The 26553-nt window shown below is 39.4% G+C and overlaps 1 protein-coding gene across 2 annotated transcripts in view; it reads left to right on the top strand.

Annotated features, from left to right (window-relative positions):
- The window catches only part of Ddx50 (DExD-box helicase 50), a 30831-nt gene extending 9230 nt beyond the window's left edge, over window positions 1-21601 (top strand). Inside the window, exons 4-15 of one of the 2 annotated variants that reach the window (XM_032888341.1) lie at window positions 148-326; window positions 2226-2343; window positions 2459-2644; window positions 3087-3232; window positions 7207-7356; window positions 13145-13306; window positions 14519-14638; window positions 15372-15445; window positions 15668-15827; window positions 17915-18049; window positions 19861-19905; window positions 21100-21601. In XM_032888341.1, the coding sequence (XP_032744232.1) occupies window positions 148-326; window positions 2226-2343; window positions 2459-2644; window positions 3087-3232; window positions 7207-7356; window positions 13145-13306; window positions 14519-14638; window positions 15372-15445; window positions 15668-15827; window positions 17915-18049; window positions 19861-19905; window positions 21100-21378 (1754 nt within the window). In that variant the 3' untranslated portion in view covers window positions 21379-21601. The remainder of the gene's footprint in view (window positions 1-147; window positions 327-2225; window positions 2344-2458; window positions 2645-3086; window positions 3233-7206; window positions 7357-13144; window positions 13307-14518; window positions 14639-15371; window positions 15446-15667; window positions 15828-17914; window positions 18050-19860; window positions 19906-21099) is intronic. The other variant, XM_032888342.1, reaches the window with a different exon arrangement.
- The last annotated feature ends 4952 nt before the right edge of the window (window positions 21602-26553 follow it).

Here is a 26553-nt window from a genome sequence, read left to right as displayed (position 1 = left end):
TAATTCCTGTTTGGGGTAGGAATAACTGTAAATGTTACTAAGTAGGGTGGCCATAGGCAGTCATGGAGGAATAAGGACTGTCATTTTCAAATGAATTTATTTTCTCCTAATGCTAGTCACAAATTGTAATGAAATCTCATTTTACAGGTCGAGGGGTAACATATCTCTTTCCTATTCAAGTTAAAACCTTTGGCCCTGTCTATGAAGGAAAAGACTTAATTGCTCAAGCCCGGACAGGAACAGGAAAGACATTCTCTTTTGCCATACCCTTGATTGAAAGGCTCCAAAGAAATCAAGAAACAATTAAAAAAAGCCGCTCACCAAAGGTAACGGTTATTAAGGGAGTAAAAGCTCCTAAAATCAATGAAGAGGGACAGGAACAATAGTAATCTTTTGGGTTTGGTTTTTGATTTTTTTGGGTTTGGTTTTTTTTTTTTTTTTTTTTGGTGCTGGGATCCAACCCAGGACCTTCTGCATGCTGAGCTCATGCTTTCCCACTGAGCTGTATGCCAGACCCTGAAAGGATTAAACTAGGCTCAAAGTCAGCTATATCCTTTCCCTTACACAGTCATTGCTCCTTTTTCATGAGGTCAAATTTTGATTCCTAAAGTAAAAGATTGTTTTTCAGATAGGAAAATTTTAAGCAAAGCTAAAGAAGATTAGTTAATAAGCACAAATTTAGTATCTCTGGATGTTTAGATGTCTTCCATAACTTTGTATTATGAAGTCATTTTACGTTATAGAAGTATTTATATTTAGTATATTTGGTAACTTTTCTCCTCATCCTTGACCTTTGCTTTTTAATAATGAGTTTTCTAATGAGGTATTCACTTGGCGATTCAGTAAATATTTAGTATTATTTCACAGGTTGACTATATTACATCAGTGATATCCTGTTATTAGGTACTAGAAATATGTCTTAACTTATAAATAGTAAAAATCAAGAGGGAACTAGTAAAATTCTAGTCTAAAATTTGACATTTTTAGAACCTGTGTGCACTTTAAGGTTTATAACAGTGAAGAAGAAAAGTCATCATAATGACTTGAACAGGTATGTTTGTGCTTTTAAATATTCCTCATGTTACACTATGAGAGCAGATTCACATGTGTATGAGTAGCGTGACATCAAACTGGCTTAGGATCCACTGTTCCACATCAGGTTGGCTGTATTGGCTCACGGGATAAATCGTTTTTCTTGGTTGAAATTTGCAGGTAATGCAATAGTCTTTACACAATTGCAGGTAATGCAGATGGGAAATAGCTGCACCCGCCTTAGTCTGTTAGAAGCTGTTTCTGAGATCATGGCTCCACCAATTCTAGCTACTGGTTCTTAGGCAAGGCTTACAACTTGAGTCACTGTGACTCAAGTTCCATGTCTGTGATGAAATTGGGATACTAATGCCACCTCATCTGTTTTTCAAGAGAAAATTCACTAATTCACCGGTCAAATTTACTACTTCATAAAGTGCACAAGCACTCAGTGTATGAACTGTCTTTACTCTGACAGATGTGTTTTGCATGCTTGTTCTGTACTTGCTCACTGCACCAGGGAATATGGTGACGTGCCCGTCAGAAACTTATGTATTCATGGACCTTACATTTGAGTAGCGGAGCTAGACAGTCAGAAGATAATGTGCACATTCTCTCTCTCTCTCTCTCTCTCTCTCTCTCTCTCTCTCTCTCTCTCTCTCTCACACTATTTTAGGGGAGTAATATAGAGAGAAGGGGAGGAATAGAGAGAAACAAAGGAAACAAATTATCTTAAGAGGCTTGGGACCCTCATTAAATGCTCTCTCTTTCATATTTTGTTTTTTGAGATAGGTCTCATGTTAGCCCAGGCAGGACTTGACTTCACTATATATTTGAAGACAATCCTTTTGCCTCCACCATTGTAAGAATACATTACCATGCATGCTAACTGAACTATCTCCAACCCAGAAAAGTGTCTTTGGAAGTCTGATAAAATGTTGTAGTAAATATAAACCTTTCTTGTTGTTTTTATTTGTTTTCTCTGCCCCCCAAACCCTAGGGCTAGGGATAAAACAGTTTCTGCATGCTAGATGATTGTTTTGTCATTAGCAGTGCCCCCAGCTCTGTCTTTAAGAGCTTATGAAGTTAGTGTTGAGATTCTTGTGCTAAATGCGGCCACTACAGAAATGTCCCTTCAGGTTGGTTATGTCAGTCTTTAGAAAAGATGTGTCTTTCTTTTTAAACTTCTTGCTCAGGTACTCGTTTTGGCTCCAACAAGGGAATTGGCAAATCAAGTAGCCAAAGATTTCAAAGATATAACTAGAAAACTCAATGTGGCGTGTTTTTATGGTGGAACATCATATCAAAGCCAGAGTGAGTAAATATATACAATAGTCCAAAGTTGAACTGACTAATTTTAAAATCTAAAGAAATAATGTAAAAGCATACATTTGCTTTTAACGTATTCCTGGTGTTTCTTTCCTTACAGTTAATCAAATTCGGAATGGTATTGACATCCTTGTTGGGACCCCAGGACGTATCAAAGACCATCTGCAAAGCGGCCGTTTGGATCTTTCAAAGCTTCGCCATGTTGTACTTGATGAAGTAGATCAAATGTTAGATTTAGGTTTTGCTGAACAAGTTGAAGATATTATTCATGAATCCTATAAAACTGGTATGTCCTAGTTGAAAAGGCGTATTAGCAGCTGCTTTTTTTTTTTTTTGAAAGCTTGTGAATTCATTTCATAAATTTTCACCTCGTCTCCTGGTATTCTAACAAAATTAAAGTTACTTGGATTCCTTTCTTTAAAAAAGAAAGTATAGAGCATATTCTGAATCTTCTTTTGATGATTCTGTAATCTTCCATGTAGATTTACTAACTCATCTTAGCCATTTCTTGGGTTACTGTTCTTTAAGTTCTTACTTTTCTTCCTAGTTCAGTTTTCTTTTTGTTGGAAGTTTAATAGCTGCATTGAAGTTTGTATGTTAAAAACTTGCCCCAAGTTTATAATTTTTCATTTTTTTTTTTGTTTTGTTTTGAAGCTTGGGGTGATTTTTAAAAGCTGGCTGCATCATGGGACATAAGAAAACATTTGAATTCTTTTTGTTTGTTTAAGATTCAGAAGACAATCCTCAGACCTTACTTTTTTCTGCAACTTGCCCACAGTGGGTATACAAAGTTGCAAAAAAATACATGAAATCCAGATATGAACAGGTTGACCTTGTTGGAAAAATGACTCAAAAAGCTGCAACCACTGTGGAAGTAAGTAGCTTTGCCAGCATGTAGATTTTAGCTTTTTAATTGGTGTTTACTTTTGAAATTTGATAAAGCTAAACTCAAGTTTGAGGTACCTCTTCAAGCCTTACCTCTTTTCCTGCCCTTAGTAAGAGATACTGTACTGCCGCAGACCATGCCTTAATGGTCTGTACTTGCTTAGCATTTATGAGGCTGTAGGTTCAATTCCCAACTCTCAAAGGGGAAAAAAAAGGTTCTGTATAGTTTGAAACTGAGAAACAGGTAGAATGAATAGGAGTGTCGTGAATGTATAGCAAGGAAGGCCTGATGAAAAAGCCGCTGTGGAAACATTCCAGGAGTGTTTATTGCTCTAGAGGCCAGGTATGATGGTGTATGCACAGGAGGCTGAACCAGGAGGATCCCATTAAGTTGAAGTCAGCAGAGGCTATGTAGTGAGGTACAAGTTAGCCAGAATTACAGTGTGACAAGTCTGAAGAGTTGTCTGAAAAACCGTAACACATAAAAAAGGAGAGAAGGAAGAAAATAATGCAACAGAAGACCGTTCTTATTAATGGAAAAAGAGTATTTATTACTGGAATCCGTGAGATGATTCAGTGGGTAAAGAGTGGATAAAGGACCAAGCCTGATGACCTGAGTCAAGACCTATATAATGAAAAGACAGAACTGACTTCTGCAAATTGTCCTGACCACCACACGTACACTGTGGTGTGCAAACACACACACACACACATACACACACACAGTGTAATTAAAACAAACCCTTGAGAGGTATTGAGTTAGTTAGCTACAGTGTAGCAGGAGAAGGAAGGAGGTGCTCAAGAAGAAAGTAGGACATACTGGAGGATGGGTGTGGGCTTCCCTGAGACAGTTGCCAGGGAAGGCTTTTCTAAACAGATGTCAGAAGAACCCTGAGAGAAAGCTTGATAATGTGATGTCATGAGATGAAAATGGAGAATGTGTATAAGAAAGAATTAGAGGTGCTGTGTGCAGTTCTCGTGACGATAAGGTATATGCTACATCACTTTGTCCATCGATAGGCAAACAGATGGCTAGAACAGTAGATAGCCCAGAGTACAGGACAGTAATTGATCTAAGTGATAAACCAAGTCAGATGGGTTCAGTTCCAGCACCGCAAACGACGAATTAGAGAATGCTGCATATAGAATCATATGTATACCAACATGATTATTTCTTGAAATGGGGGCAGTGCAGTGCTAGATAGTCAGCGGAAGGTTTGTGTATCTTGTAATGTTAGTGGTTTTACAATGAGAATGTAAAATGTACCAGTGAAGAACAATTTAAGACATTTGCAAACATATTCAGAGATTGAATGGCATAACACATAAACTATTTTCTAGGCTTTAACCAGTTTTATCCCCCTCCTATTTTTCACTCCTGCATCTCAAGTATTACTAACCATCTTTACGTTATCACACAGCTAAGGCTGGCTGCAAACTCATTTGCTAACAGAAGGTGACCTTTAACTCCTGATCCTGCTGCCTTTATCTCCCAAGTGTTGGAATTATAGGCCAGTGCTGCTACACTAGTTGTCTATAGCACTGGGAATTGAACCCAGGGCTTCATGCACACTAGATAAGCACTCTCCCAACTAAGTCACATCCTCTTACCCAACCCTGAGTTCACCTCCTACATCATGAGATAACAGGCATGCTTGCAACAACACTGAGATTGACCTTTTATTTGTATAAATTTTTGCTTGCTTCTGAGGCATTAAATCTTCTAGACTTGGAGCTAGATGGGAACTAAACCAAGGGTCTTTTGGTAGAACAATATGCTTTTTTAACTACTGAGATATCTCCACAGCCCTGTTTTGTTTTTGAGAAAGCATCTCACCTTAGCCTTGGTCTGGTCTGGAACCTCCTTTGTAGACCAGGCTGGCTTTGAATCAGGTTGCCTACCTCTGCCTCCCTAGTGCTGGTTTTGAAGGTGTGTACCACCACACCCAGCTGTTTGTTGTTGGTTTGGTTTTTCAAGATAGGATTTCTCTGTGTAGTCCTGGCTGTCCTGGAACTTGGTTTGTAGACCAAGTAAAAGAGTATGCCACCACTTCCGGCCCAGCTGTTTGTTTTTAGGTCAGTGTCTTGATGTGTAGCCTAGGCTGGTCCATGACTTGTCATCCTACCTTACTTCTTGATTTTGAACTGTTGGCGTGCTTCCCCTCCCCGCTTTGTACTTTTTGTTTTAAAAAAAAAATGGTGATTTATCTTAAAGTCTTAAGTGTGTCCCTGCCATGTTACTTCACATGTTGGTTAAATTGCGGGTTTGGTGTGATTCAGATTGTCTTTCTCTGTTCTTTTTCTTTTTCTTTTCTTTTTCTTTCTTTCTTTTCTTTTTTTTTTTTTTTTTTGAAGTAGAGGAAGAACAAGATTTTTGTTATAGGTGTTATAAACAAATCTTAGTCTTTATCCTTTTTAATTTGCTTGCAGGTAGTCTATAATTGCCATATCACATTTATATATATTTAATGCCAGGCTTGGTGGTATATACCTTTAATTCGATTATTGGTGATGAGAGGCAGGGGGCTGGGGGAGGCATAGATAGACAGATTTGAGTAGCCAGTTCCAGGACATCCTGGGCTACTTAGTAAGACAATAGCCCTAACAAAAACAAAAGCAGGGAGAGAGGACTGGAGAGATCACTTAGAGTTCTTTTGTACTGTGTGCATTTGGTGTGCAGACATATAGACAGGCAAAACATCCACATGCATAAAATAAAAGTAGATAAATCTTACAAATAAATAAAACTATATATACCCATATAAGAGGACCAGTGAGCTGGTCCAGTGGGTAAAAATGGTGCTTGCAGCCAACCTGATGATGACCTGGATTTGATTCTTGGGACCTGCATGGTAGAGAGAGAACTGACTTCACAAGTTTCTGTCTTGTTCTCTCCATATACGCTGTGGCTTGTGCTCATGTGCAAACATATACACTACATAAATGGAGGATAAGCTGAGTGACAAAGGAGAGTGCAGTTTAACCTTCTCTACATTTTATTTGTGAGGTTGATAAGCATTCAGACAGGTTGAGTTTTATAGTGAGTATACTTAAATGTGTATGGACCTAGCATGTAGATCCTGTTAATACTTTATTTTCATTGTTTGTTTGTTTGTTTGTTTGTTTGTTTGTTTAAAACCGGGACTTGGAACTTAGATGTAGTTAAAGATTGCCTTGAACCGATCTTTCTGCTTCCACTTGAATTGCAGCCCCTCCCCTGTCCCGCCCCCCAATCTTCTTTTAAGGTTGGATCTGGCTATGTACCCTGGGATGAGCTCAACAGTCTCAGTCTCCTAAAGGCCAGACAGCAGCCGAAGGCTGGGCTACACCTAGCTTAATGCTGTATTTATTGTATTACATATATGTCCATCTTGAGTTTATTTTACTTTAGTTTTTGGTGCTGAGATTGACTTCAGGGCCCGGTCTTATGTATAATTCAGTATCATTTAGTATTATATTTAGGATCCATAAGCACAATTCTGTCTCCTTATCCCAAGAGGCAGCTCTTGGAACTTAGTGAATCATTCCCCATTCTGCTTTCTCCTAGTTGTACCTGGCAACAGCTAATCTTTGTCACTAGAACTGTTATGGATATTCATATAATTGTAAATACACACAACATGATACTTTGTTCCTTGGGTAAATATAAACAATAATTATTTTCATTTTCTCCAGCCTCTAGGGATTGGCCCCAGAGCTTGTGCATGTTAATGAAGTGGTCTACCATCCAGTTACACCCCTAACCCCTCTGTCTGTTTGGAACTGAGTTTCACTCATAGACTGTGCTAGCCTTGAGATTATTGGCCAGATGTGTGTCACCAGTCCTGGGTTATGCAGAGCTGGGATCTGACTCAGGACTAAATCTATGCTAGCCACACACACTGCCAGCTGAGCTTGCATCCTCGGGTTCTTTAAAAGATCACTTTTGATAAAATACATATTTTGCCTTTTCTTTTCTTGAAGCATTTGGCTATCCAGTGCCACTGGTCCCAGAGACCAGCAGTTATTGGAGATGTCCTTCAGGTCTACAGTGGATCTGAAGGGAGAGCTATTATCTTCTGTGAGACTAAGAAGAATGTTACTGAGATGGCCATGAATCCACACATAAAGCAGGTAAGCTTTTTGTAGGCTTTTCCTAGATAATGGAGATGTATCACTGGGCAAAGATGCACGTTGCTCTTTGTAGACCAACACTGACAATCTTCCAAATAGAGGAATTTAGACTGACATTGTAGCAAAATTTTTTCTCCTATACTAAGTCACAATAGGTTTTTCCCTTCTGCTAACAATCAAACCAGGGCTCTCTGTGTGTTAGGCACTGAGCTAGCCCCAAGAAATCTGAAAGTCATAGTAAGGTGCTGCAGAGATCCCTCCCCTGCTAAATGTACATACTGCTTCCAGAGGACCCAAGTTCAACTCCCAGCACCCACATAAAGAAGCTCACAACCTGTAGCTCCAGTTCCAGGGGGTCCTCTTTGGGCAGCTGTACTACTCATCTTTATATGCCTAGACACAGACACACATACATAGCATTAAAGTAAAATAATCTTTAAAGTAATCACCATAAAATGTATATAATAATATTAGGGAATTCTGTCAGTTTTCATTAGCAAAAATTTAAGATGCTATTTTTGTGTGTATGTACATATAAGCATGTATGCATAGGCCCAAAGAGGCCAGAGGAGGAAATCAGATATCCTGCTCCATCATTTTCCGCCTTAGTCACTTGAGACAGGTCTATTAATTGCTAAGCTAGTTAGCATCATCCCTCAATGATCGCTGTCACCTGTCCGCACCATACTCCCCCAACACTGGTATTATACGTCTGAGCACAGTCAGTCACACCTGGCCTTTCACATTGCTCTTTGACGTTGAACTTAATCCCTGGGCTTATGCTCTTACCCAGTGAGCCATCCCTTTTACAAGACATTTAGAATATGATGTAGAAAATATAAAAGTTGACAGAATCAGTTTTAGTTGGTAAGAATCAATAATATTTTAAACATGTGTTACAAGAATGAATTATGGGTGGGTGTGGTTAACATGTCAAAATCTCTGAATTAAAGGCCATCAAGTTGTATTCTGATCTCCACAGGGTTGCACTCCATGGCCTGTACACTCCCATATACACAAAATAACTGAATAACTATTAAAAAATGATTGAGAAAAAAAATCAAGCAATCAACCAACAAACAGAAATATTGCCTAAGTATTTTATTTATACACTCACAAATTAAACCTCCAAATAGTCATTCTGTATACCAACTAAAAGTAACTCTGACTTAGTAATGACTGGAAAATTTCCCCAACATTTTAGAGGACATGTACATGATGTCATACTCTTCTCTGATAAAAGAAACAACTACAGGAAGTGGTTGTTTCATGTAACCAGTGCTATTCATGGAACCAAAAAAAAAAAAAAAATCCCAGCCTGCCCATATGTAACAGATTTCATTAGCATGTAGTTTTTTCTGTATTAATAATTTACAAATCAAGACCCAATATGTCTATAAATATGGAACTACTGAGCTTCATCTTCTGAAAAAGAATGGACAGTTTCTGTTTTTTAGTAAAAAGCAATTTCAAATTGAGACTATTTCACCTTTGCCTCTTTGCCAGGACTAAGTCTTGTCTTTCTGATTCTAGTTCATAAGAAATCCCGATTCTCCGCTGCTCTCTAGCACCAGCTGTTTGCACCTACAAAGCTGCTTGGTTTGCCAACATCATCTTTTCAGCTTTCTCTTACTGTCAGATAAAGATTTTGTTTTGTGGGACTGGAGAGGCAGTTTAGTGGTTAAGGTCATTTGCTGATTTTTGCAGAGGACATGAGCTTTGTTCCCAGAACTCATAGTGGGTCACAACTGTCTGTGACACCAGTGTCAGGTAATCTATCCCCTGCTTCCAAAAGCATCAGGCATGCACATGGTGTACACACACATGCAGGCACTTAGATGTACACATAAAATAAAAACACTTTTTAGAAAGATATGTGAGTAAGTAGGCCAGGCATGGTGACATGCTTAGGAGGCAGAGGCAGGTGGATCTCTGAGTTTGAGGCCAGCCTGGTCTACAGAGTTGAGTTCCAGAACAGCCAGGCTACACAGAGAAACTCTTGAACAAACAAGGTAAGGGTGTGTACACCATGGCAGCCGTAGGCTCCCAAGTATCTGGATTAAAGCTACCATACTGACTTCAGGGGCTTCCTCCTCCTCCATGGAAGTTTGTTCATGATACTGTTCTCCTTACACTCAGTCCGTTGTTCCAGGATGATGTTCACTTGTTTTCTTCCAGTCTCAAATCTCTTAACTACATATTTTTTAGTTTATTTCCTAGGTAGCATTTATGCATAAAGAGTTTTCACCCAAACTCCTTAGCCATGTTTCCTTAATGTCAGTTGCTTTCTTAACAGCTGTCTGTCTGTATTTCCAGTTCCAGGGACTCTGACACCCTTTTCTGGCCACTGGGCACGCATGAGGTACACAGCCATCCCTGCAGGCAAAATACCTCTGTGTGTGTGTGTGTGTGTGTGTGTGTGTGTGTGTGTGTGTCTGTGTGTGCCTGTATGTGCCTGTGTGTGCCTGTGTGTGTCTCCCCCCGTGTGTTTGTTCAAAATTAGAAGAGAATTTCTAGCACAGATATCAGTATAGCATAAGTGGGTTTAGCATAATAAAAATCTCAGAAACAGAGAGTTGGAGAGACATCGTAGGAGTTAAGAACAACTGACTTCTCTTTCAGAGGGCCTGGTTTCTATTCTTACTCATGTGGCAGTTCACAGCCGTCTGTAACTGAGTTCAGGGAACCTGTTGCCTTCTTGAATACCATTTACACATGTGGTACATATGCATACATGTGGGCAAAACAACCATGAACATTAAAACAAATGTCAGAAATTATAGAAAAGTAGATTAATGTTTGGGGTATAATACTGATTAGCAAGAACATACTGGCATTGTTGGTTAGAGTATGATGAAATAAATACAGAACTTTGAAAGGTTAAGTGAGTACAATAGTTTTTATAATAGTTTGGCAATAGCACTTAAATGCAGGGGGCTGGAAAAAGAGTACAGACTACTCTTGAAGAGGACCAGGCCCTGTTCTCCTCACTTACGGTAGCTAAGAACTGTTGTAACTCCAATTCAGGGGATTTAAAGATTCCCCCCTTCTAGTCCCCATAGGCACTATGCACATGTTGTGTACAAGTATACATACAGGCAAAACATCCATACACATAAATATAAGACTTCAAAAGTTTTCTTTTTCTGGATATTGAATCTAAGGCCTTTACCATATTCCAAGTATGGAACACTTTCAAATATTTATTCCATTATATTTAACCTAGAAATTCAATTTCTATGTAAGTATCCTACTAAAATACACATAAATGAGCAAAGATGTTCTGTGAAAGGTTTCTTATAACATTGTTTATGTGAAAATGTGTGTACAACATAGATGTTCATCGGTAAGATACTGCTAAAAATAAGTTTTTGTATTCATAGGAAAACACTTGGCAGTTTAAAAAAGTCAATGGAGCTCCACTTACCAATATGAAAAATGACTGTATTGTATTAAATTTATAAATTAGATTGCAAAGCAGAGCATGTATAGTATGCTACTTTTTTTAAAGAGTTACTTATTTATATGAATACATAGTCGCTGTCTTCAGACACACCAGAAGAGGGCATCGGATCCCATTACAGATGGTTGTGAGCCACCATGTTGTTGCTGGGAATTGAACTCAGGACCTCTGGAAGAGCAGTCAGTGCTCTTAACCACTGAGCCATCTCTCCAGTCCCCATATGCTACTTTTATAGACACAAATTTGTAGCAGGTATTATTTAATGAATTGTGTGACAGAGGGTATGTGTGTATTTGTTTTTGTTTTCTTCTGAAATATGGCTTCTCTGTAGCCCTGGATGTCGTGAAACTCACTCCCGAGAACAGGCTGCCTCTGCTTCCTCAGTTCTGGAAAGGCGTGTATCACCACCACCTGGCTGTATTTTGGCTTTTTTTTTTTTTTTTGGTTTTTTTTTTTTTTTTTGTTTTTTTTTTTTCGGAGCTGGGAACCGAACCCAGGGCCTTGCGCTTGCTGGGCAAGTGCTCTACCGCTGAGCTAAATCCCCCAACCCCTGTATTTTGTTTTAAGTAAAAGATTCATGTTCATTTTGTGAGTATGAGTGTTTTTACCTGTAGGTATGTATGTATGTGTACCACATGCATGCAGTAACCACAGAAGCCGGAAGTGGGCATAGATATCACAGTTATAGTTATGAGCCACTGTGTAGGCCCTGGGCACTGACCTGGGTCTTCTGCAAGAAGAGCAGGTGTCCTAACTACTGAGACATCTCTCCTGTCTATCTCTCTGCCTGTGTGTGTGCACGGGCATGATCCTCTGTGCTTCAAAAAGAACCTAGACTAGCCGACTACTGAGCTTTTGGCATCCATAGAGATCTGCCTGCCTCAGCCCTGGAGTGTTAGGATTAAAAGTGTTTACCAGAACCCTGGCCCCCTGTATTTATTTTTAAAAGAAAAAAAAAGTCCCAGCCAGTTATGGGAGCAAACCTATAATCCCAGTGTTGAGAAGCTACATGTAGGAATGTAGCAAATTCAGTACCAGCCTGGCTTCATTCTGTTTAAAAAAAAAAGAAAACTCCTAGGGCTGGAGAGAGGGCACAGCTGTTCAGAACATGGGCTGCTGTTCTTCCAGAGGACCTGAGTTTGAGTCCGAGTCCTCACATGGGGACTGACAATCTGTAACTCCACTTTAATACCCTTCTGACTTTTGAGGGTGTAAAACGTGATATACAGGCATTAATGCAGGAAAAACACTGATATACACAAATCTTTAAAAATATTAAAACTTACTTTTCGTGTGATTTGAGAGGGTTCGTGTGTAGCTCTGGTTGTTCTGGAACTCACTTTGTAGTCCAGGTTGACCTCAAACTCACAGAGATCCACCTGACTCTGCTTCCTAAGTACTAGAACTAAAGGCATGCACCGCCATGCCTTGTTAAAATGTTTATTAACCCAAACCAACAGAAAACCTGGGCTTGATGGTTCTTATAATCTCTGCATTTAAGACGCTAAAGCATCGGGATGATGAGTTTGAGACTAGATCAGTCAACAGACTGTCTATAAAAAAGAGGAACAAGACAATTTTCAGTGTAGCATGTAGCTCAGTGATGGAACCTTTTGTTAATTTCTTGGCAGTACTCGAGTAGGATGACAGGATTCCAGCGCTGGCACTGTGGGTACAGTAGGAGTTGTTTACCCTTCAATGACCAGCAGTTATTTTTAGGAGGCTGATAATAAGTAAGATTTACATATTGCGTATATTATATTTTCTGGGGTGTTTTGAATGTTTTAGTTTACTTACGTATAGTGTACGAGCACATGGACACATGCACGTGTGAGTGTGGAGGAAAAAGGACAGTTTACAGGATTCCGTTCTCTCCCTTCTACCACGTGGGTCTAGGGATTTAGCGCAGGCTGGCAGTCTTGGTGGCAAGTGTCTTTTCTGCTTAACCATTTCTCTAGCCCTGTTTGTTTGTTTGTTTATTTGCTTGCTTGCTTTAAACACCTCATACTGGAGCTGGAGAGATGGCTCAACAGTTAGGGCACTGACTGCTCTTCAGAGGAGCTTGATTCAAATCCCAGCAACCACATGGCAGCTCACAACTGTTCGTGACTCCTAGATCTGACACTCTGATGTAAACATACATGCAGGCACAACACCAATGCACATAAAATAAAGTCAAATAAGTCTTTTTAAAAAAGATTTTTAAAATACATTGTTATTAAAGTTGGGGAAAAAACACAAGGAAAGAGTACAGACTGAATGATGTTGGGATATTCAGTTTCAGGTATGATCCATACATTTAATTTTTTTCCATTTTTCAAACAGAATGCACAGTGTTTGCATGGAGATATTGCACAGTCACAAAGAGAAATTACCTTGAAAGGCTTCAGAGAAGGTAGTTTTAAAGTTTTGGTGGCAACCAATGTGGCTGCTCGTGGCTTGGACATTCCTGAAGTTGATCTTGTGATTCAGAGTTCTCCTCCACAGGTAAGACACAGGATTTAGATCGGTTTTTATAAATGGCTGTTTTATTTACAAAGTATTGCTTGAGATGTCAAACAAACATTTGTCTTTTATTTGTTGTTGTTCTTAACATGTCTTGTTAGGATGGTATTACATTGGCTCAGATGTGCTTCCCTTGTAAATAGTAGCTTTATTGTTTACAGCACTCAAGAGACAAAGGCTGAAAGACATAGTCCAGGCTAGCCAGCGATGCATACTGAATCCCAGGGCAATCAACGATGGCCACAACATGTCCATCTCATTAGGAAAGTTCAAAGTTTCATATACTGGACTCTAGTGTATATGAATAAATAGCTTTTTAAATTAAAATAGTCTTGTAATTTTCTCCTCTTCCCTTCTTCCAATCTTCCCTAAATCCTCTGCTTGCTTTCCCAAATTCAAAACCTCTTTTTTTTTTTTGTGTGTCTCTCTCTCTCTCTCTCTCTCTCTCTCTCTCTCTCTCTCTCTCTCTCTCTCTCTCTCTCCTGAATACATAAATACAAATCCTTACATTAGGACTGACCTCTTGGTACTAGAGAACCAACTGGGGGGCTCTTCCCTGAGATAAACTGTTTCTCTTGCTCTTAACATTCCATTCCTTCATTGTCTGTAGTTTCTTGTCTAGGGTTTAAGGCCCTGTGAGATTTCCTTCTCTTTTTAGCATGTCTGTTGTTGTCCTTGTTTATGTCTCAGATAATAGCATTTTATTTATTTGAATTTTAGCATATAAATTACTTGTGATATTGTAAAGTATAGAAAGATTGAATGTATTTTTGCTTTTTTTGAGAAATGGAGGCCTGAAAGTCTTTTTAACCCACGTTGTCCTTGAACTTGGTGCCTCAGCAGCCTTCTAAGTACAGGAATCCTACAGCTGCACTACCAGGCCTAACTCTTTGGTTTGGTTTGTTTGTTTGCTTGTTTGTTTGGTGTGTTCTGATTGATTGTTTTGTTTTTAAATAGGGTTTCTTTGTGTAGCCCTGGTTGAACTCAGAGATCTCCCTGCCTCTGCCTCCCGAGTGCTGGGATTAAAAGCACTCCTGGCTTTTTTGGTGTTTTTGACAAGGTCTCACCTTAGATGACCATAGTCTGTGTTAATCCTCTTGCTTCAGCTTCCTCAGTACTGATTACAGGTGTGCACCATTATGGCTTGATTTGCTTGTCAAGTTTATGAAATAAAGTTTCTTTTTGTTTTCATAGGATGTTGAATCCTATATCCATCGCTCTGGACGCACAGGTAGAGCTGGCCGGACAGGAATTTGTGTATGTTTTTATCAACCAAGGGAAAGAGGTCAACTGAGATATGTGGAACAGAAAGCAGTAAGTAAAGTGAAACTGTTTCTGACTTGTTATCTAAGTGGTACCTTAGAAGAGAGTTTATTGTTCTCACAGTAAACTTCCTATCATTCTCAGCTTAAGCTGCATTTCACTGTCAAGCGTCTGGACAGCCTATTTATATTAGTTGCAAGACTTTGCTTCATACAGCTTTTATTGTGAAGCCAGAAGACCTGACTGCTCCTTTTTTCTTTGAATTTCTCCCTTGATGCTAAAGTTGAAAGTGCGTTAGTGGTTTCCATATCAGCTAAGCACTGTAAGTGGGTAACTCACGATTTAGTTAGCATTACTGTTTTAGATAGGTTGATAATACAATAGCCAGTTTTATTAAAAAATACATTTGTATGGTCTGTACTTTCTTGTAGTTTTTCACATTTTACCAACTACCTTTTGATTATTATATACTAATATATTTTATGAAATGAAAGTGGTGAGAAAGAATGTTGCCCGGTTGAAGTGACGTCTTTTTCTCTCTTTGAGTCAGCTTTGCTTTGCAAGTGAAGTTCCGTGATTTAACTAAGGGACAATTTTTAAAAGTTTTTTGTTTTGTCTTTTGGAATTGATGATAGATGATTTGTTAGAAAAAGCATTTTTTTTTTCATCTGCTAGGGCTTGGAAATCTTTTAAGTCCAACAAATGGAAATTCAACAAACTATATTAATTTAGAAATTAACTATGACGACTTCCTTTTTCTTTAATATAATTCTTTCATTTTCAGGGAATTACTTTTAAACGTGTAGGTGTTCCTTCTACAATGGATTTAGTTAAATCTAAAAGCATGGATGCCATCAGGTATGCTTTCTGACCTTGCTGAGTAATTTCTCTTCTATAGTAGGCTTTCATCTGTAAGCTCTCCTAGACCAAATGTGAGAAAGTTTTAGTCACAGATTTTACCAGAAGACATTTAGTTACATTATTATATAAAACTGTTACTCTTTCTTTTCCCGTTCTTGATTTTGCCTTTACCTTTTCCCCTCTGTCCTGACCAAGAAATTTACTCTTTTTAAACCATAGGTCTCTGGCTTCTGTTTCTTATGCTGCTGTTGATTTTTTCCGACCATCAGCTCAAAGACTGATAGAAGAGAAGGGGGCAGTGGATGCATTGGCTGCAGCCTTAGCTCACATTTCTGGTGCATCAAGCTTTGAACCCCGATCTTTGATCACCTCTGATAAGGTAGAAAAGTGTGGAGAAGTGATATTTGGCTAGATACGGTTAAAACTTAGCTGTAGCAGTTACATGGTACATCACTGAAACGAATTTCTTCAGTATATTGGGGGAGTGGTGTTGCTCTTACTTTCCTTTTTCTGTCAAAAAAAGTCTTCCTCTTTTCATCTGATGTACATGCCTGCAGTCTAAACAACAGGGAGAAAGACTAGTAAAATAAACACCATCCACACTAATTCAATAGCTGTTATTATTCTGTAACATTTTATATTCATCCTTCTGTCAACTATTTGAAAGTTGAAACAAAGATATTATTTATTCTTAAATAAATATTTCAACTTGTATTTTCTAAAAATAATGACATTCTACTAATCACTGTATCACAGTCTAATCTGCTAACAAAAGGTGGTTCCATATTAATCATATCTATGGATTTGCTTCTGTTCATACAAAGCATGGCTCTCCCTCCAAAGGGAATATGAAGTAGTTATTTTTGAGCTTTGTGTCGTTTACCATGAATTTGGATTTAGTTTGACAAGAAGGATATGTGCCACCACAGAACTGGTTATATTTACTTTCACAGTCATAGAAGAAAGTCATAAATCAGAAAATTTGCCTACATACATTCTTAGGGACATCAGGTGGGCAGGTTACAGCCAGTTGGGGAAATCTCTTAGATTTTTGATGATACATGGTGACAGCCTTAGCTTTTAGATTCATAGAAGCTATTGGTCTGCTGAGATTGTGGAGTTTGTTTGGGTTTTTTTTGTTTGTTTGTTTTCTGTTTTGTTTTCTCTTTACTGGATTGTTGAAAGACTGTTAGGTCAAATACAGAGGTAGGCATTGAATGGCTAGTACGAAGTTGTTAAGTGGGAAGGTAAAAAAAAACTGCTACAAGTCGGAGGCCAGCCTGACCAAGAACCTTTTAGTAGATAGGTCATTTAACTTCTAATTAAATATCTTGGGAACATGGTACTAATGACTTGAAATTTCTCTTACTGATTAAACTACAATTTTTTTTTTTAATGTCTTAAGTTTTTGTCTGAAAGTTTATATGTGGACTTTATGCATGCAATGCCTTAAGAAGCCAAAGGAGGGCAGCAGATCCCCTGGGACTGCTACCTTATACAGGCTGGGAATTGAACCAGGGTCATATGGAAAAGCAACCAGTGCTCTATAACCACTGAGCTGTCTCTCTAGCTCTGCCTGATCTTTACCATGAAGGACCTATAATGCATGTCCTGCAGCGTGTTCTGTTTGCTACTCGTGTGACTTCATTTCTTTTCTTTTTTTCGGAGCTGGGGACCGAACCCAGGGCCTTGTGGTGACTTCATTTCTTAATCACTGTTGACTTCTCCAGTTATCTGGATCTATTTGACCCACCTTCATTTACCCAAAAGACCTTCATGCTTACCCATTTTCTCAGCCCCTTTCTTCTGAACTTTGGCTTCCTCCTGTATTTTTGTCTCTGCAGATATCACCATATCAGAGAAATCTTTCCTCATCACTCTGGTCCCCTCCACTTTTTTTAATATCCCCAGTTCTTCTGTGTTGTTCTTCCTAATGCTCCACTTTATGTCTTATGAATTCTCACTATCTCACCCCAACTTCCTACAAGAGAACTATATCCAGAAGAGAAAGGTCTGTTTGTCATAGAATCTCTATTTCCAGGCATGGCTTTTGGTAAACTGTAGGAGGCAGTCACTTTTTATGTGATAGTCCTCCAAAAGTTTAAGATTTTGATGTCTTTTTTTCATTGCTTAGTAACTGGCTTTTTAACATTTCCTTATTTCTTCACTATTCTTCCCACCTCTTCTCGTGATGTTCTGATCTAATTCTGTCTAATGTGTAGAACATAGTCTCTGTGATCTGTAAGAGCATGTACAGAACATGGTTATTTCAGTGATAGGTAAACAGTCTCCTAGCACAGTTTTAGAGAAGTTAGTTTTCAGTGGCCATGTTACATGTTGGCACACAAATACCACACAAGTATTGCCTGGGAACTGTGTAGTTGGTTCAGAAGGGACTATAGAGTCGAACTTCATTGTCCCGCTGCTGATTTTCTCCCAAATCTAATAGGACTTTTATTTCTAAAGGGGTTTGTGACCATGACTCTGGAAAGCCCAGAAGAAATACAGGATGTCAGCTGTGCTTGGAAGGAACTTAATAGAAAGCTCAGTAGTAATGCTGTATCTCAAGTAACCAGAATGTGCCTCCTGAAAGGAAATATGGTAGGATTACATGTTTATGATAAGACTTCATTTTTTTTTCTTTTTTTTTTTTTTTTTTTTGGATCTGGGGTCTAAACCCAGGGCTTTGCGTTTGTTAGGAAAGTGCTCTCCCACTGAGCTAAATCCCCAACCCCATGATAAGACTTCAAAGATCTGTTCCCTCCCCTTCTTTATGGGAGAGTAATACTATTTTTATCTCAGTGTTGGATTGTTTCTACTTATAAATTTGGGGGTTATATAAATTATATATTCCTTCAGAGCTTTAGATCATTCTGTTTTGACTAATACTTAAGTTTTTGTTGCTATTACTTTGAGGCAAGGTATTCCTATGTAACCCAGGCTGGCCTTGAATCATTTTATGAATATTGCGATTGCAAGTAGATGACCCTTGTCTAAGACTTAAGTAATCTAAGTTCTTGCTATAGTATACTTACTGTATGTGTTTATTCTTTAAGAATAATTTATGTGTGTAACGTTTGAACAGCTCTTGGAAATACAGATTATTTATTGTTCTCTGCTATTGGTTGTTAATGAGATTAATGATACAGTCTTTTTCTGTGAGACAATATTTCATTATTGTCCAGACCAGCCTTGAGCTCTCGCTTATTTTCATTCTACTTCTGAGGTAACAAACATGTTCCTGAGTAACTTACTGGAAAATGAACTTGTTAAAGCTTTTTTGTTTCTTTGCTTTTACTTTTTTAGCACGGGCTCTTTTTACATAGCCATGACTGTCATGGAACGAACTCACTGTGTAGATCAGGCTGGCCCACACAGATACACCTGCCTTTTGCTTTCTGAGTTTTGGGATTAAAGGTGTGGGCTACCACACCCATCTTAAAACTTAGTGATTAAGAGTTCTTTTGCTGGAGAGATGGCTCTGTGGTTAAGAGTACAGACTGCTCTTCCAGAGGTCCTGAGTTCAATTCCTAGCAACCACATGGTGGCTAACAACCATCTGTAATGGGATCTGATGCCCTCTTTGGTGTGTCTGAGGACAGCTACAGTGTACTTATATATAATCTCAAATCTTTAAAAAATAGATTTTCTTTAATGTTTTGAGAAAAATCTAAGGTCATTTCTTTGAAATTACTACATAGATTTGTTCTAGCTTAAAAGCTGTCACCCAGATTGTTTATTAGAAATTATTATCTCCCAGCTCTGTGAGAGGAAAACTTTCTTATCCCAATTTTAACTTTTGGAATCGTAGTCTTTTGCAGTATACCCTTTGACTTGCGAATCATAAGCAAGGACCATTTCACAGACCTTTGTTCCCAGATTCTCACTAATATTTTAAAGAAATCAGCAAGACCATTTTCATTTCGATTGTTTTTGTTCTCTTTCCGAGACAGGGTTTCTTTTTGCACCCGGGGCTGTCCTGAAACACCTGCCTCTGATTGTTGGGGTTAAAGGTGTTTTTCACCACCACCCAACTAAAAGAGCCATTTTCTTTCTTTTTGTGAGGATGGAGTGGGGGAACATTTAAGGCAGGGTTTTTCTATGTAGTTGGCTGCCCTGGAACTCACTGGGTATACCAGGTAGGTTTCAAAACTCACAGCCTGCCTCTCAAGACAATTATAGTGTCTATAAAAACTCTTCTAGAAAATATTGTGAAGGTACTTAAGAGTCTTACTAGTGATATTTAGTTCTATCTCAGATTAGAAACTACATTAAGTACTATAAATTATCTATGCTTGTTGCCTGTTTGATCCTATAAAGTTATGGAATACATATTTTTTAAGAACAGAATTCAACAGATATTAATTAGTATCTAACTCATCTCTAAATAAAACTCTTTATTTTCATTTTAGGGTGTTTGCTTTGATGTTCCTACAAGTGAATCAGAAAGATTACAGGTATTTAAAATTTTTTACCTAATAAGTTGCTGAGTATGTTTCTTTAAAATAGTTTTGGAAAAAACAGACACAGTGTCATTTGTCATCCCTAAATCAATTAAGGAAGTCTTTAACATGAAATATTGCCTGACACATTATTAAAAATGTATTATAGGTAATTTCAAATGTAAAGGTTAATTGGGGGCTGGAGAGATGGCTCAGTGGTTAAGACCTTGCTACTTATAGAGTACCAGGTTCTATTCTTAGCCCACACATGAAGATTCACAAACCAGAGATCTGATGCCTTCTGACCACCTCTGAATCTGCACCCATGTGGTACAGACATACATGTAGGCAAATCGCTCTCATGTATAAAGAAACTCTTTTAAAAATTGTATAAGTTGCCACACATGCATTACCAGCCTCACCAATTGATAATTGTGTGCACAATTCTGTTTCATCTCTTTATTGTCCATTGCCTGGGTTTACAGACAAACTCCAGGCATTTTGTCACTTCAGTCTTTTTTTTTTTTAACTTATTCTATATAAATAACACTGTATGTAGGTGTCTTCACATACACCAGAAGAGGGTATCAGATCTCATTACAGATGGTTGTGAGCCACCATGTGGTTGCCGGGAATAGAACTCAGGACCCCTGGAAGAGCAATCAGTTCTTAACCACTGAGCCATCTCTCCAGCCCCAAGCCTATTTTATTTAAATTGAGAATTGAGCTCTTGCCCTTATGAATGCTGTGCAGATTCACAGGTCCTGTTTTTCCTCTATATTTAGTGACAGGGTCTCACTAACTTGTCTACACTGGCCTTGAAGTAACTCTGTAGCAGCCTAAACAGTCCTTGATCTCAAATGTTTCTGCATCGGCCACATGTCTTTTTGCTTCTGGTTCTGTTGATGTAGTTGCTCAAAATACTTCTGCTTATTAGTGGTCTGTTTCACACATTGTTTTGTCTTGAGAAAGAGGACGCTGTCTTTTAGAAAACACCTGAGTAGACACTGAGAATCTCGGAATGGTTTTAAGGATGTCTCTACACTTGATCTTAGCCCGAGGACTGAGAATCCACAGAAAGTTTCTTTAAGGTTAAAATTTGAACATGTTACAGTTTTGCCTGTTTTCTGGAGTTCATTGTTCGGATACTTTGAGCTCATTTGTGGGGTTATTGTATGTTTCTGTTAATCTGGTATATTGCTTTAACAGGCAGAGTGGCATGATTCAGACTGGATACTCTCAGTGCCAGCCAAGTTACCTGAAATTGAAGAATATTATGATGGAAACACATCTTCTAATCCCAGACAGAGGAGCGGCTGGTCTGGTGGCAGGTCAGGCCGTTCAGGCCGATCTGGTGGTCGATCTGGTGGCCGATCAGGTAGACAGAGTCGACAGGGGAGTCGTTCAGGAAGTCGGCAAGACGGTAGAAGACGAAGTGGGAACAGAAATCGATCAAGAAGTGGGGGCCATAAACGGAATTTTGACTGAGTGTTTGATAGTTAATCTTCCAGTGTGAGCTTGCCTATTTCTGTCTAATCATGTATATTATTCACCAAAAATTAGATCATCATAGTTGAGGTATTTGTCTGTAATTTGCAAAGAAGTTGGTCGTATTTTTTTAAAAAGTATTTCACAAGAATGGTTCTAAACAAATCTACTTATCTGGCTATACCTTTGAATTAAAAAAAAGCCCTTTTATTGTCTGTTTCCATTCTGTGTTAAGTTTTCTCAATGTAATTTTTAAAAATGTCTAAGGTGTGGCAGTCAAGATAACTTTAAGGTTTCCTAGAATCCACAAAGTGTAGCTTATTAGGCCATTCTTTCATGTGATGGAGGACAAAACCCTTTCCACATTAAGGGCTGGTAACTGGTGACTTGTTTGGTGAAGTTTACCAGTTTAACTTTATAGACAGATTTAGGTAGGTTGGTGTGCAAGCAGTGTACTCTCCTTTACTTATCAATCATTTATTGAATGTTGTATAACTACTCTTTGGTAATCACTGGAGCACACGTTTATATAAACAGGGCACAGTCCGTAATTTTATACAACTCACTGTCTGCAATCACCCAGATGTAATAGGCATGAGAGGATAAAGACTGAGACACAGCTGGTGTGGAATGCAGAGGGCTGGGGTGGGCCTATTGTAGGGAGAGGAATTCAGTTTTGTGATTTGCTTGTTTTTTAGGGGTTTTTTGTTTGTTTGTTTTGTTTTGTTTTGTTTTGTTGTTTTGTTTTTGAGACTTTATGTAGCCTAGACTGACCTCAGACTTGCACAAATTACCATAGGCCTGATGATTTTGGAAGGATGAGGGCTTGTAGGCAGAAAGAACAACATATACAGGAACTCAGAGTGTGTCTGAAAACTCAGTCTGGTTTGCCTGTGTAGGTTAAGGGCAAGAGCAAGATTGAGTCAAGTCTTGAATGTCCAGTCTTAAAAACTTTATCTTTATTGTTAAGAAGTTTCATTTTTACTAAGGACAATGGGAAGAACATCGGTTCTAACAACGGTTTTTAACAGGTCAGAAATCATACAATGGGGGTTTTTAATTTTTCTTTTTTTAAATATTTATTGATTTAATGTATGTCAGTACATTGTCACTCTGTTCAGATACACCAGAAGAGGCATCAGATCCCATTGTTCTGAGCCACCATGTGGTTGCCTGGGAATTGAACTGAGGATCTCTGGAAGAGCAGCTTTTAACCACTGAGGTATCTCTTGAGGACCCCCAACTCCCAATTAGGGCTTTTTTAATGTATGTATGTGTGTTTGGTCTGTATGTATGTCTGTGTACTATGTGTATGCCTGGTACTATTAAAGGTGTTGGATCCCCTGCAACTAGAGTTACAGGTGCTTGTGCAGCTGCTGTATAGGTCTTCTTAAAGAGCAGCCAGTGCCTTAACTGCTGGGCCTTCTCTCCAGCCCTGAGGAGTAGCATGATTAGGTTTGTATTTCAAAAAGATTGCTGGCTTCTTATGTTGGAGGAGGGCCAGACTGAAGGCCAAGAGACTTTGGAAGAGCGTGTGGGGGTTTGGCATGTAGCTGAGTGGTGGAGTGTTTGCCTAGCTTATCAAGGAAAGGGCTTAATTCTTAACACTGAAAGAAAAAGTCAAGTTGTAAAAATAATTCAATGTAGAGAGAAGCTGGTGAACCAAGCTGATTAGTAATATTTTATGTGATGAGAACCAGTGCACTTTGAGAGATCCAAAATCATAGCTTGATATGTAGTGGAATGGAGATTTAAGCCCACAAAAGACTAGTTTCTTAACTACAACACAAAATTGCATTGGTGGATATTAGAAATATGGGTAAGCTAGCATGGTCCATGCTTTTAATCCTGGCACTCAGGAGGCAAAGCCAAGTCAGTTTCTCTGAATTTGGTCAGCCAGAGCTGTATAGTGAGTTCTAAGCTAGTCAAAGGTGATGAGACTCTGTCTCAAGAAACAAGGAACACGGTTGGGATTTAGCTCAGTGGTAGAGCACTTGCCTAGCAAGCACAAGGCCCTGGGTTGGTCCCCAGCCTGGGGAAGAAACAAGGAGCATGGTGTATTACAGAAGGGTTTAGGAGATAGAATTGTTAGGAAGATGAAAGGAAGCAGGAAACCAAGATTTTTGTCTTTAGGATACTGACACTCATGAGGCAGAGGCAGGTGGTCTCTGAGGACAGCCTGGGTTATACACCAGAACCCCATCTCGAAAAACAACACCAAGACAGACACTGAGGCAAGGAAGCAAAGATCTCTGGGAAGGAGTAGAGACATGATTAATTCAGGGCTGTGTGTGTGTGTGTGTGTGTGTGTGTGTGTGTGTGTGTGTGTGTGTGTGTGTGTGTGTGTGTGTGTGTGTTTGTGCACGACAAGTGTGCTCTTTTTAAAGATTAGATCTCACATGGTTCTGGCTGTCCTAGAACTCACTATGCAGACCAGATTGGCCTTGAACTCTAGAGATCTGCCTGCCTCTGCCTCCCACTGCTGCTATTAAAGGGGTGCCATTACACCTGAGTGTTGGGTATACTTTAACACTGAATAAGTCCCATGAGAGTCCAGGAGATAAACAGTGGACAGTTGGGATCATAGCTCTGAAGCCTGAGATTTCCTACAGAGATACAGATTTGGGAATAATAGAGTTGTAGTCAACATAAATACAGTTATGCAAGGAGAGCATTTTAAGAGTCAAGATTAAGGAAGGAACCAAGAGGTATACGGATATATTTCATACATAAAGTGAAGGGAATCCCAATTGACTGCAACATTGAGGAACAAGAGGGCAGAAAGCTAGGAATGGCAGCCTTTCATAGGGAATAAGGAAACAAGTCTGAGCTTGTCACTAGATTTGACAAGAGGGAGGTTTTCTGACATAAAGAACGACCATGAGAGTATTTAGTTTTTGTTTTTGTTTTTTGTTTTTTCGGAGCTGGGGACCGAACCCAGGGCCTTGCGCTTGCTAGGCAAGTGCTCTACCGCTGAGCTAAATCCCCAACCCCGGTGAGAGTATTTAGAGTAGAAGCCATTTAGTACTAAGCAGGAAAAGGAGGCCAGAGTAGAAATAGTGGGCAGGGTGGCATACACTTTTAATTCCAGCGGGTGTAATTCTAGAGTTTTAAAAGGCCATCGTGGGGTTGGGGATTTAGCTCTGGTAGAGCACTTGCCTAGCAAGCACGAGGTCCTGGTTTCGGTCCTCAGCTCCAAAAAAAAAAGCCCATCGTAAGACTCAAGTTAGACATGTAGCCACCATGAGCTCTTTCTAGAGATTTGACTGGATGGGGAGAAGAAACTAAAGTTATGAATAGAAAATGAGGGCTTTTGTGCAGGAGGATGATCCAGAGGGGGTATGTGTTGAAGTACTAGAAAATCAGAAAGGAGAGCACTGTGGAAACTGAATGGAACAGGATCCCTATGAAAACACAAGTGTAAGAAGTACAGAACTATGGCGTTTAGCTTTAGGTAGATGGGAGCAGTGCCCTTCTGTATCTTGTCAGGAAAATAAATAATGTATTCGAGGGTGGTTGTTGAGGTAAAAAGTAGAGGTTAGCCGGGTGGTGGTAGCACCCAGGAGCCATAGGCAGGTGGATCTCTGTGTTCCACGACAGCTTTGTCTGCAGAGTGAGTTCCAGGACAGCCAGGGCCATACAAAAAAGCCCTGTCTTGAAAAATCACAAAAAGGCCGAGGTTAGATTTGCAGTGTTTGTGAAGAATGAAGTGATGGTTTCCCTCAGCCACAGTTCTAACTCTGTGTGGGAGTGAAGACGGAAGCTGATGACTGACCACAGGTGGGTTCCTCTCTGAGAGATGAGAAGATTAACAAATCACACATGCTGATCAATTAATGTCTGTGTCATGTAGACTGAGGAGAGAATGAATACACTGTAACGGGGCAGAGAACTGAAAGCCTGTGAGAGCCAGAGAGATTTGAGATCTAAAAAGGGTACGGCTAGAGAGATGGCTCAGTGGTTAAGAGCACAGTGTTCTTGCAGAGGACTACCGTTCCATTCCCAGCACCTATATCAAGCCGCCCACAACTGCCTTAACTCTCGTTTCAGGTGATCTGATACCCCTCTTATCTTCTGTGTATGCGCTTGGCCGCGCGCACGCACACACACGCACATGCACGCATATGTACACATACTCATATACACATTGTTTTTAAAAGAATATGAATTAAAAAATAAGTAGGGGAATAGACCAGGCATATTCCTGAATACCTTTAATGGATGAATAAGGAAGAGGTAATGGGTCTCTGAGTTTGAAGCTAGGCATAGTAAATTCCAGGCCAGCCAAAGTTTTATGGTGAGACCACTATAAAACTAAGTGGAACACGTAGAAAACTCTGATATGTGGACTGTTTGGGAATAAACGTGCTTAATTGAGGTTGATGGACTGGGAAGTAACTGCCACGTTTGTGGACAGTGAAAGACCAGGTAGCTAACCAAGAAGATTGACTAAACACCATAGGGATAGGACTAGGAATACATGCTCTTTTAGCTTGGAAGAGACACCAGGACCAAGACAACTCTTGTAAAGGGCAACGTCTAATTAGCAACTGGCTTGCCGGTTCTGAGGTTCAGTTCAGTATAATGTCAGGAAGCATGGCAGAATTCAGGCAGATATGGTGCAGGAGTTGAGAGTTAGGCATCTTGATCTGAAGACCACCAGGAGACAGTCTCCCAGGTGGCTAAGAGGAGGATTTCAAAGCTCCACCACCACAGTAACACATTTCCTCCAACAAGACCCCACCTCATAGTGCCACCTCCGGGTCAAGAATATTCAAACCAGGGTGTGGGGAAAAAAAAAAAAAAAAAAAAAAAGAATATTCAAACCACCACATTCCACTCCCTGACCCCCATAGGTTTGTTCAAACATGAGAGGGAGCCCTACCTAGCCATAGTCTAACTTCAAAAGTCCCCATAAACTCATCCAATCACTTAACTGTAATCAATAAAGTCAAAATCAAAAAGCAGATCACATACCTCCAACATCACAGGGTATCCACTATTCAAAAATGTCATAGTGAGGAAATACCTGGACCAAAGCAAGACGGGAAGCCAGCTGGTCAAACTCCAAGCAGTGTCTCCATGTCCAATGTCAAAGTGCTCATCAGATCTCCAACTCCTTTCCTCCTTGTTACTGACATAGCTGGAACTCAGCAGCAGCAGCCTTGTCTTTGG

The sequence above is a fragment of the Rattus rattus genome, chromosome 18 (assembly GCF_011064425.1).
Source record: "Rattus rattus isolate New Zealand chromosome 18, Rrattus_CSIRO_v1, whole genome shotgun sequence".
NCBI classification, from domain to species: Eukaryota; Metazoa; Chordata; class Mammalia; order Rodentia; family Muridae; genus Rattus; species Rattus rattus.
This window is presented reverse-complemented; position numbering and strand designations above follow the sequence as displayed.